The 12,755-nt window shown below is 41.9% G+C and overlaps 1 protein-coding gene across 1 annotated transcript in view; it reads left to right on the top strand.

The window, feature by feature from the left end:
• LOC129711228 (LIM domain-containing protein 1-like) overlaps nt 1–12,755 on the top strand; it is a 42,777-nt gene that overhangs the window by 23,005 nt on the left and 7,017 nt on the right. Inside the window, exons 4-6 of the mRNA XM_055658733.1 lie at nt 5,752–5,819; nt 6,883–6,945; nt 8,207–8,337. Of these exons, the coding sequence (XP_055514708.1) occupies nt 5,752–5,819; nt 6,883–6,945; nt 8,207–8,337 (262 nt within the window). The remainder of the gene's footprint in view (nt 1–5,751; nt 5,820–6,882; nt 6,946–8,206; nt 8,338–12,755) is intronic.

Below are 12,755 nucleotides of genomic sequence, written 5' to 3'. Positions count from 1 at the left end.
ATGGATATTGGCAATTGATTTTGTTTGGGATTTGATGTTTGTAAAATTGTGCCTCACAATGTTCTATTGATTCTTTTCAAATTATAAAGAGCAAAGACATTTGGTCCATTGAGTCTTTGATTAATCTGTTGATGAACAACTTCATTTCATCCCTCATCACAAATCTCTCTCCACATTTCTTTTTCTCTCAGCTGTGTATCTAATTCTCCTAAAGATTGCCATTCAGTGTGCTTATATTCATTTATTGAGCAATTTGTTCCAAGTTCTAAATGCTCTTTGCCAAATCAAAACATTTACTCCTGTTACCTCTCTTCCACCAGTCAACTTTCATCTAAATCTTCTGTTTATCGCACTTTGGAAGAGGTTTCTCTTTATTCTCTTCAAGCTACAGCCTATGATTTCTATAGTGTCATCATTATTTATCTAGGCTTCAAGAACAATCTACTGCTTTAGATTTTCCCCATGACATTATCCTTGGAATTATCCCAGTAAATCTTATTCTGCACTCTTTTCAAATTCTCCTCTTGCATCTTTGAGAGTTGTACAATATGGGATTAAACTATTTTATATGTTCAGCATAATTCCATAATTTTAGTACTTCACACCATATGTTTGTATGCACGGATTCCTGAGGTGGTATTTGTATATATGATATATCATAATGCGTTCTCTAAAGTGGTGTTTGCTTAGCATTGCATTGTCTTTTGGAGCAGGTAGAGAAGAGATTGCATTTTGCTGATTATGGTTTTAATGCTGCTAGCTAAGGGACTCTGCTTGCATTGCAGTGTTTTTAAATCATGCCATCTCTCTGGTTAGTTTTCACACTTGAAAATACATTGCAATAATTGTGTGAACAGGTTTCGTTATGCCAAATGGCCTTTGAAAATCTCCATTTTGTTTGCTAATACCTCAATTGTAATTTGACAATGACGAAGAGGCTAGATGGGAAAAATGAAGAGAAATTAAAGGATCACGGGATTTTGCTGATTTGGTTTTAATGCTACAGAGACACTTGAAAATACATTGAGTGTGAACAGGTTTCGTTATTGGCTTTTAAAATCATTGCTAATACCTCAATTGTATTTTGTTGGGGCAAGATGGGAAAAATGAAGTGGATCACGGGAAGGAGTGGATTACAGAGATTATGGAGGGGGCAAATTTTAAAATCATTGCAATATTTTGTTGGGGCAAATGAATGGTGTGTCCGTGAAGAAGGAAAAAAAGTTGAATGTCTTGGAGCTTGAAGGATCAATGGTTTCAAAAGAAAGCTGAAACCAGATACTGAATTTGATAAACATCCACGATCATATTGAATAGTGGAGCGGGGTCAAGCTCTGTGTATGGAGGTGGTAGAAGCACCATGTGAACTAGACAAAAAGGCTAATTTATAGAATAGTGCAGCACAAGAACAGGCCTTTGGCCCATGAAGTCAGTGCCGAACATGATGGCAAATTAATCCTTTCTGCCTGCACATGATCCATGTCTCTCCCTCGCTCTCTTCCAGAGTGACTGACTGACATCCAGGCATCCAGGGTTTTATAGTCCTGGGGCAAGCGAGCCAACCTGGGACTGGCTGTGACAAAACATGTGGGTCATTGTCCCCACCTCTCAAAACATGGGGGGGAACGACAGCCACCCCCCTCCAGAATTTCCAGCCTTGTAACTTGAGGGATTTACTTGATTCCATATGCCCCCTATTTCCTGACGTTTGCCACAAAACCTCTCGTCACCAGAGTTCCCTGCTCTTGTTTCTTGCTCTCTTCACTCTAATAGGTCATACTGACCCTGTCTTAATTTCAAAAGTCTCAAAGAAACTTGCCAAACATCCCATAACCTCCGAACAGTCTTCCAATCAACCGCTGCAAGTTTTTGTTTATTACTTTCAAAATGTGCTTTACCCCAATTTAGGACTTCGATTTGTGGCCTAGTTCCATGCTTTTCCAAAACTATTTTAAAGCTCAGGATTATTAATTATGATCAGTACCAGACCTTGTGAGATTTTGCCAATAAAGGAATTGTCTTTGACAGCGCCTCAATTTATCCAGCTCTGTTTCAGATTTTGTAAATGTAACAAAAGTCGTCACTAATTAAACTATTGCATGAAGGTAGACAAAATTCTGGAGAAACTCAGCGGGTGCAGCTGCATCTATGCAGCGAAGGAAATAGGCTACGTTTCGGGCCGAAACCTTTCTTCAGACTGAAACCCCCAATTTCAGGTCATGAACTGGGCCAATCAAGCACCATCAACTCCAGTGACTGATGCAAAGTGGTGGAGTAACTCAGCGGGTCAGGCAGCATCTCTGGAGAAAAAAAGGACAGATGACGTTTTGTTCTCGACCTGAAACATCACTTATCCTTTTTGCAGGATTTTGCAGCACTTTGTATCTATCTTTGGTATAAACTAGCATCTGCAGTTCTTTGTTTCTTCATCAACTCTAGTTTTTGCCTTTGCTGTTGCATTCTTGGCTAACTAGTCCTATGAATGCTTGCCAGGGTCTCCAGGAGATTTGCCTCCCTGAACAAGGAGGGAAAAGTTTCATTTTACAACCAACAGGAAGGAAGGAATTTCTTTGAGAGAAATTGAGTGTTACAGCCAGGATCAAGATGTTGGTAAAATAATCAGCATTAGATTGTGTAAGGTTAATTTTAAGTTTTCATTATTGTTGCAGGTTGAAACCTGCTCTTGCAGGTACTGACTTTCCACATTCCACCCACCCATTTCAGTGGTGTGTATGTAGGCTGATGCAATTTGATTTTTGAAGCATGAGCTCCCTTCTTTCACCTTTAATTTAGAGATACAGCGCGGAAACCGGCCCACCGAGTCCACGCTGACCAGCGATCCATGCACATTAACGCTATCTTACACATACTGGGGACGATTTTACATTCATACCAAGCCAATTAACCTACAAACCTGTACGCCTTTGGAGTGTGAGAGGAAATCGAAGATCTCGGAGAAAACCCATGCAGGTCATGGGGCGATCGTACAAACTCCATGCAAACAGCACTCGTAGTCAGGATCGAACCCAGGTCTCGGGCACTGTAAGGCAGCAACTCTACCATTGCGCCACCGTGCCGCCCTCCTCGATAAGATTGGTGCTTACTGGAATGTTCAGAAGAACTTGCTGCTGTTGGCTATAACCACGATTAGCTTTTCCTTATTAAAAACAGAAATTATACTGTTGACCCAGATTTTGTGTCTCTAAGACATCCAAGGAGAGTTAAGTGAAACAGATCTCTTTCCCATCATAAGTTGCATTGGATGGTTTCAGAATCACAAGGTTATAATTGATTAGCCTCTGTTTGACTTCTCAGTCATGCTCATTTTAACTGAATGAACGCACTTTTTTTTCCTCAATCATTTTGCCCGTCTCAACTCACTTTTTCTCCACGTTTCATCAATCTTTTCATTTGTCTCTTTCTTTCTTGCTCTTTGCCTGTTTTCTTCTTTCTTGTACTCTTTCTCATTATTATTTATAGCAATGTTACAAAATTTTGAGATTTTAAAAATCAAGTCTTTAATTGATTCCTTGGTCTGCCAGCACTCATGAAACTCCGTCATTTTTTCCATTTCGCCTGCTCATTCACTTTTACATTCGATTATGCACTCCTCAAAACATTTTTGCTTTTATGTACCCATTTTTAAATAAAATCCTCCACCCCCCCCTTCCCCCCCCCCCCCCCCCAACACTCACTCATTTTGCGTGGCCACCCCACCATAACTCAGGAGAAACATTTTGTCGCCTCCTGCTGGCCAGCGACCATAACGGCTGCTGACGCCGGGCTCTGCTTGAAAAACGCCTACATTTTTCCCACCTTTTGTCACCTTAGCACATTCCACAGACATTAGTCATGGTCAGAGGTACAGGAAAATAAAGGTTTCTACATAATGCATCGCATCAAAGGCATTTTGTCACATGGTACAAGATATATTAAAAACATTGGCCATTTGGTTTACGACATTTTATTTTTCAAATACATCAAAAAGCAAAGAGATCTAGCTACTTCTCTGGTTCCTCTCTGTCACCTCGTCCCTCAAAAACATAGGACACTTGGTGCCAGGCAGTTTACATCAAAGAAATCAATCTAGCTCCTTCTCTTAATAATAATAATAATAATAATAATAATAATAATAATAATAATAATAATAATAATTGCGGGCGCCTTTCAAAGTCTCAAGGACACCTTACAGAAATTAACAAGAGTAAAAAAACATATAATCGGAGTAAAATAAATAATAAAGACATCACCAATACACAAATTAAAGACAGAATTCGATCCAAAGACAAAAAATCAAAAACACAATGTGAAGAGAGAGCAGCGGCAGCTAAACCGCGCCGGCGTACACTCTCCCTTCCGACAGCCATCTTGGACACAAACTAAAATATTCACTTACACACAAAAAAAATCATCCCCCCGCAAAGCCACTGTGGGGGAAGGCACAATGTCCCCATCCCCAGTTCTCCCAAAGTAGGCCTAGGGCCTCCGCTATTGCCTCTACGGAGGCCCGATTTTCTTTCCCCCCGGGTCAGGAGAGTCCTCTTTGTGTTTAGGGGTAGCTTTAGAGAGATATTGGCATTGCTGGGCTATATCCAAATGAAGTGTTTGATCAATGCAAACCTGAGATTAAAGGTGTGGGTGTTGCAGTTACTATTTCAGTAAGCTGCAACAGTATGGCAACTTGAGTCAATTTAATACAAAAAGCCGGTTAATATTTTCTTTCCCAGGGGTTTCTTTATCTTTAGCATTGAGCTATATCCAAATGAGTGAATCACACTGACTGTGGGTGTTGCAGTTATCATACAGTAAGCTGCAACAAATGGCTGTAGTCAATTGTTACTAGAAAGAATGCAATGTCTGTTATTGGCCAATTTATTATGAGAAATCAGTGGTTTGCTGACTGATCTTGGTGTGATAATTTTCATGTCTCAACCACAAATTGACTGCAGTGATTGTGGGAGGAGAAACAAACTGCAACAACTATTGTCTTCCTTGCAGTCTGCCTCTTATCCTTTCACCAGTTTGATGTGGCTGTTGCTGCTAAAGTGATCACTTCCTGCCAAACTAATGGTTCGATGCTGCTTTATTTTTCACGTATGCAACTGCACAGTGAAATTATTATTGCATATATTACACATCCAGGCATCGCCGTGTTTTGGCGCCATTTCCAAAGTCCAATTGGCCCACACGCTCAATGATTTGGAGCAGTTCCCACTAAGCCTTTTCTCATCAGTCTGAAGAAGGGTCTCGAACTGAAACATCATCCATGCCTTCTCGCCAGAGATGCGGCCTGTCTTACTATGTTTACTCCAGCATTTTGTGTGTATCTTCGGTTTAAACCAGCATCTGTAGTTCCTTCCTACTTCTCTTCTCCTCGTCCGGCCATCTTTGTGTCCCGGGGGCGCCTCCTGCAGCCGACCTTGAAAGCGCTTGAGGCATGCCGATTAAGGCATTACCCTGGTTCACCCTGACCGGCCTTTGCTCCTCGAGTCTGATGTCTCCAGCTCCCACCTGATCCTGCTACCCACCGAGCCTTCGGGTGGGTTCGTGGTTGAACGAACCATCGGGCAGGTTCCTGGTCCTGCCGTCCGAGCTTTCAGGCGAGCCATCGGGAGGGCTCTGCCCAACATTCACTTTCAAACAGTGGTCCTGATGATGTGTGTTTTCTGAACTTTGCTTTATTTCTAATACCCATTAAAAGTGCATTAATCACTTTTACATCTAATCCTTTAATTTTGTACATTTCTACAGGTAGAAGATTGCGAGGTAAAGCTTTCTACTTTGTCAACGGAAGGGTATATTGTGAGGAGGATTTTCTGGTGAGTTGCATTTCGATGTGGAAGCTTAGTTTTGATGGGAAAACCTGGAGTTCTGCCATTTTCCCAAAATGTAATTACTATCGCCATATCTTCAACCATCCATGTTCTAAGTGCTCGATTATTTTTCCTTATCTTTCCTTCTGAAATCTCAAAGAGGCAACTTTTGGTGCTTTTGTCAAGGCTCGCTGTATCCGAGGTCAACATTACCCAGTTGGTGAATTTGGCTGGGATGTCTGAAGGTTGCCAGTACCACTAGAAATCCAGTCTCTGTCTCATTGGAGTTAGAAACATAGAAACATAGAAATTAGGTGCAGGAGTAGGCCATTCGGCCCTTCGAACCTGCACCGCCATTCAATATGATCATGGCTGATCATCCAACTCAGTATCCCGTACCTGCCTTCTCTCCATACCCCCTGATCCCCTTAGCCACAAGGGCCACATCTAACTCCCTCTTAATGTTCTGCTCAGGATCCATCCCCACCCCTTGAAATATAAACGGATTTTAAAAAATGTTTTTTAAAGCTTTAGTTTTAACCATCATGTTTTTGGGATGTGGACCTCCCTGACCTGGCCCACCCATAATTGCCTGAGTTTTGCGGGTCAATTTTGAGAATAGTTAAGATGCTGTCAGTTTGTAGTCATCTTAATCGTGTCAAGGCAGCAATCGTGTAAAGTGCACAAAATTGAAAGGCATAGATAGGAATCTATTTCCCAGGGTGGGAATGTCAAAGACTGGCATTAAGGTAAGAGGGACAAAGTTTAAACGAGATGTGGGGTGTAGCTTTTTTTAAACAGTGGTAGGTGCCTGTAACGTGCTGCCTGGGGTGATGGCGGAGGTGGATAAAATAACGGCATTTAAGAAACTTTTGGATAGGCACATTGAAACGCAGTTAATGGAAGGATATGGATCCAGTGCTGGCAGAGGAAATTAGTTTAACCTGACATCATGTTCGGTGCAGACATTGTGGGCTGAAGGGCAAGTCCTGTCCTGTATTGTTTTCTGTTCTATGTTCTATATGGGATGTTATATGTCGGTTGGTGACTCCATTTTCATTCTCCACAGTACTCTGGCTTTCAGCAGTCTGCTGACAAGTGTTTTGCTTGTGGCCACCTTATAATGGACATGGTAAGTAGAAATAGAACTATACCACCCTACTACACCACCTTATGTTAGAAATGAAATTCCTATTAATTCTGAAAAGTCACTGTATAAACTTGACACTGTGGTTACCTACCCTTTGTCCCCCATTCTCTCGGATAGACGATTCTTAACTGTGGAATGTTCTTCAAATTTCTCAGCTATTGAACTTCTACTTTGTGTCTCTTCATCGTTTACTCGTCTTGAAACCTAAAAAAATATCAGAGCATGGGATGCACTTGTAGAGGTTAATTGCCAGGAGTTTTTAATCTGTTTAAACAGAAACTAAGTAAACTATTACTAAATAGGATTTTTAACGTAAGAATTTAAACAATTTTTCATTAATTTCTGGATAATTATTTTCAGTTTTTAAAATAGATAGGCAGAAATAATTCTAACAAGAAAGTAAATAAAGAAGTAAACTCTGCAGGTCAGGAAGTTTCAATGGAGAGCAACATTTAAAATTTAAGGTTGATAATATAGTCTTTTCATAACATGGGAAATTTTAGAATTGTAGAAATGACATTCGACCTATCAAATCTGCGCTGACCATCAAATATTCCTACTCTAATCTTATATTAATCATCCCACATTCCCATCAACTTGCCTATATCTTGCCTATTTACTACCCAATTGACCTGTTGAACTTTGGGAACTGGCATGTATATATGGTATCTGTGAGGAAACTTACCTACCCGGGGTAAATCTGTGTAATCACAGGAAGAATGTGCAAACTGAGCATACAGCAGAGAAGCCAGGGTCAGTCACATCTACATTGCTATCATTGTGGGACAGCAGCTCCACTCAGAAGCAGCTGAGAGTGGAGCAGTGTGTGTTCATTGGAACTGATCTCTTGACGGGGGAAATGGATAAGGGAGGTGATGAATGAGAATAAAAGACAAGGGGAGAAAGTTCTGCAACTTCCCAAAATCCAAACTATCATGGTCCTGGGGAGTATGAAAGGACACAATGGTCAACATCTGTCATGGGAGGAAAATGGCTATTTTCTATTGAATTGAGTTCTATTGACTGTTCTATTGAATTAGCTTATTCTGATGCAGATGTCACTGGCTGATTGTTTAAGATTATTATTACATTGGAAAATGCCATAAATGGTATTACCTGAAGTTACCTGAAGATGATCTGTACACTGTATTCTGACGTAACATGTTGCAGGACTTCTATAATTCTTTCCTCCTTGGAGTGACTGCAGCCTGCACCTTACCAATCATTCATGTTTCTGTGTTAGATCCTCCAAGCCCTGGGCAAGTCTTATCATCCTGGATGTTTTCGATGTGTCATCTGCAATGAGTGCCTGGACGGGGTGCCATTCACTGTAGATACGGAGAACAAGATTTACTGCATCAAAGATTACCACAAGTAAGATCGTCAATCACTCAGTGATTGCTTATGAGGCTGTCTTTTTTCTTTCACTCATCTATTCCAGGTTACCAATGCCCAATTTATGGACAACAATGCATATGAACAAAATTTAAAAGTCCAACGTGTACGTTTGTTCCTGTGAATGATGGAGCTGGTTTCCATTCTCTCTCTACTTTTATTAATGAGCTTTTGAAGGTTTTCATTATAATCCTGTGGAGATATTGTTACAATTTTAAATGATTTCTTTGTATTTATCAATCTGCAATCAAATTGCTATATGACGAACGTTAAAACAATTTGTTCGTATCCCGGGGTTGGCCTGTAGATAAATGATCCAGAATCAATGGGAAAGTGTGTAAAACATGGCGGCATCCAGTTGATATTGAAACAGATAAATGTAGATGGCCAACAAGTTTGTCCTTTTTTTCCTTGACATTGGTTGGAATTAAGTAAATTGAGAAACAATGAGTGACACTCAATTTTGTTTCCTGGTGCCAGTGGCTGTTTGATTACAACTGATGTTTAAACACTGTTAGACAGCGAGTGAGCGACAGGTTGGCAACTTTGCTGCCACCATATGGGTCTAATTAGAATCTTTGAAATTTGAAATACCACAGATGGAAAGTATTTTTATGGTTATTTTTCAATATCATAACTTCAAAATTGAGCTGCCTTTTCCTTGGTGTGAGTCTCAGTGGGTGACATTAATCACAGTGGTAATGTGTCTAGGTTTAAGCACAGATCTGTGCTTTGACAGAGGCTCCATTCAAGTGTGTGGAAAACCAGTAATGGAATTTTTGCATTGGGCACATTGACAGTCATAGGTCTATCATTCAGCAGAAATAATGTTGTGTCTGCCCTGTAGCAGTGAGTATGTCTCAAAAGCATGTTTTGGGATGCACTGTCGTTATAAAAAGTGTGACGTTAAATCAGAAAATGCTGAAATTCTCAACGGGTCAGGCAGTATCTTTAAAGGAAGAAAGGAAGGACAAATGGGCATTTTAATCATCTTGCTTCTGGAACACGATCGATTGGAACGTTGCGGTTGCGGTGAATTTGAAGCCCATATCAGCAGGAAAGACACTGCCGAATCGTATGGGGCCCAAATAACATATTAATAAATCTTCTCTGTGTCATGTCCAAAGTCTCTACATTCTTCCTGTAATGGGGCAACCAGAACTACACATAACACTCCAAATGTAGCCCAACCAAAGTCATAAAAAGCTACATCATGACTTCCTGACTTTTACTCAATGCCTCGACCAATGTAGGGAAGCATACCATATGCCGCCTTTATCACTCTGTCCAGTTGTGTTGCCACTTTCAGGAAGTTATGGACTAATAGTCTTAGTGTCGTACAGCACAGAAACAAGCTCTTCGGCTCAAGTTGTCCATCCGACCAAAACGCCCCTTCTGCATTAGTTCCACCTGCTGCATTTGGCACATATCCCCTCTAACCTTTCCTATCCATGTCCCTCTACAAATGTCTTTTAGTACCTGCCTCAACTAATCATCGTATACAGCTCATTCCATGTACCCGGCACTTGTGAATAAAGATACCAGTGACAATCTCCTGGAGGCTGAGATTTGGAGAGTAGGAAACTGACCAACTGCCTGAAAACCTGGAACAGATGAAGGAGGAAACGGAAACACTGAAGTCTGAAGTTAGTTCACCGATAGAGCCGCCCAAAGTTGAAAAAGAGCAAAACCAAAAGCTTGCTTCACAACTTCAAGACATCAGAAACAATACCATTGAGCCTCTGAAGGCTTTGAGAGAAATCTTCTGAAGAGAGAACCGTCTTTGTTGAAGTCTGAGCAGCAGGCGCTGGAGCTGAACCTTTGGAGCGCAGCCTGCAGACACAACAATGGTTATCTGTTATCTGGAGAAGAAGCACACTGCTGATCAGGATGTGGTGGGGGAACTGAAGAATCAAATACAAGAAATGACATGCGCTTGCACTCAGAAATCTGAGAATGTTTCTGCTTTGACTCCAGAACGAGAGAACATCAATTTGAAGAACAGTGCTGCTTGGCTGTTAAACAGGAAAATAAAGCTATGACTGAAAGCAAGGAGAAAGAAGATGTGGAAATGAGAGGCTGTGGGGGGGAAAAAAGAAACATTCTTGTAATGTTCAGATGGAGATGCTATATAAAGATCTCTCTACCACATCCCAACAGCTTGAGCAGCAAACAGAATGCTCGAAAGAGCTAACCATAAAATTACAGCTGATGCAAGAGACAATAGACAATAGGTGCAGGCGTAGGCCATTCAGCCCTTCGAGCCAGCACCGCCATTCAATTTGATTATGACTGATCATCCCTAATCAGTACCCTGTTCCTGCCTTCTCCCCTGACTCCGCTATCTTTAAGAGCCCTATCTAGCTCCCTCCTGAAAGTATCCAAAGAACCGGCCTCCACCGCCCTCTGAGGCAGACAATTCCACAGACTCGCAACTCTCTGTGTGAAAAAGTGTTTCCTCATCTCAGTTCTAAATGGCTTACCCCTTATTCTTAAACAGTGGCCCCTGGTTCTGGACTCCCCCAACATCAGGAACATGTTTCCTGCCTCTAGCGTGTCCAAACCCTTTATAATCGTATATGTTTCAATAAGATATCCTCTCATCCTAAATTCCAGAGGATACAAGCCCAGCCTCTCCATTCTCTCAGCATATGACAGTCCAGCCATCCCGGGAATTAACCTTGTAAACCTAAGCTGCACCCCCTCAATAGCAAGAATGTTCTTCCTCAAATTAGGGGACCAAAACTGCACACAATACTCCAAGTGTGGTCTCACTAGGGCCCTGTACAACTGCAGAAGGACCTCTTTGCTCCCATACTCAACTCCTTTTGTTTTGAAACCCAACATGCCATTTGCTTTCTTTACTGCCTGCTGTACCTGCATGTTTACTTTCATTGTTTAAGAGGGAACTGCAGATGCTGGAGAATCGAAGGTTACACAGAAAAGCTGGAGAAACTCAGCGGGTGCAGCAGCATCTATGGAGCGAAGGAAATAGGCAACGTTTCGGGCCGAAACCCTTCTTCAGTCTGAAGAAGGGTTTCGGCCCGAAGCGTTGCCTATTTCCTTCGCTCCATGGATGCTGCTGCACCCGCTGAGTTTCTCCAGCTTTCCTGTTTACTTTCATTGACTGATTAACAAGGACCCCCAGATCCTGTTGTACTTCCCCTTTTCCCAACTTGACACCATTTAGATAATAATCTGCCTTACTGTTTTTGCTTACAAAGTGGATACCCTCACATTTATCCACATTAAACTGCATCTGCCCACTCACCCAACCTGTTCAAGTCACCCTGCATTCTCATAGCATCCTCCTCACAGTTCACACTGCCACCCACCTTTGTGTCATCTGCAAATTTGCTAATGTTGCTTTGAATCCCTTCATCTAAATCATTGATGTATATTGTAAATAGCTGCGGTCCCAGCACTGAATCTTGCAGTACCCCACTAGTCACTGCCTGCCATTCTGAAAGGGACCTGTTAATTCCTACTCTTTGCTTCCTGTCTGCCAACCAATTTTCTATCCATGTCAGTACTCTACCCCCAATACCATGTGCCCTAATGTTGCCCACTAATCTCCAATGTGGGACTTTATCAAATGCTTTCTGAAAGTCCAGGTACACTACATCCACTGGCTCTCCCTTGTCCATTTTCCTAGTTACATCCTCAAAAAATTCCAGAAGATTAGTCAAGCATGATTTCCCCTTCGTAAATCCATGCTGACTCGGACCGATCCTGTTACTGCTATCCAAATGTGCCGCTATTTCATCTTTTATGATTGAATCCAGCATCTTCCCCACCACTGATGTCAGGCTAACTGGTCTATAATTCAGTTTTCTCTCTTCTGCCTTTCTTAAAAAGTGAGATAACATTAGTTACTCTCCAAACCACAGGAACTGATCCTGAATCTATAGAACATTGGAAAATAATCACCAATGCGTCCACGATTTCAAGAGCCACTTCCTTAAGTACCCTGGGATGCAGACCATCAGGCCCTGGGGATTTATCATCCTTCAGTCCCATCATTCTACCCAACACCATTTCCTGCCTAATGTGGATTTCCTTCAGTTCCTCTGACACCCCAGATTCTCTGGCCACTAGTACATCAGGAAGATTGTTTGTGTCCACCTTAGTGAAGATGGATCCAAAGTATCTGTTCAACTCATTGTTTAAGAAGGAACTGCAGATGCTTGAAAATCAAAGGTAAACAAAAATGCTGGCCAAACTCAGTAGGTGAGGTTCGGGTCGAAACACTTCTTCAGACTGATGTGAGGGGGGGGGGGGGGGGGGGGGGGGGGGGGGGGGGGGGGGGGGGAGGCAGGAAGAAAGGAGCAGTTGGGACCAGAGGGCGGGGGGGGGGGGGGGGGGACAAAAGTAAGGACTACCTGAAATTAGAGAAG

This window comes from Leucoraja erinacea, chromosome 2, assembly GCF_028641065.1.
Source record: "Leucoraja erinacea ecotype New England chromosome 2, Leri_hhj_1, whole genome shotgun sequence".
Taxonomy (NCBI): domain Eukaryota; kingdom Metazoa; phylum Chordata; class Chondrichthyes; order Rajiformes; family Rajidae; genus Leucoraja; species Leucoraja erinaceus.
This window is presented reverse-complemented; position numbering and strand designations above follow the sequence as displayed.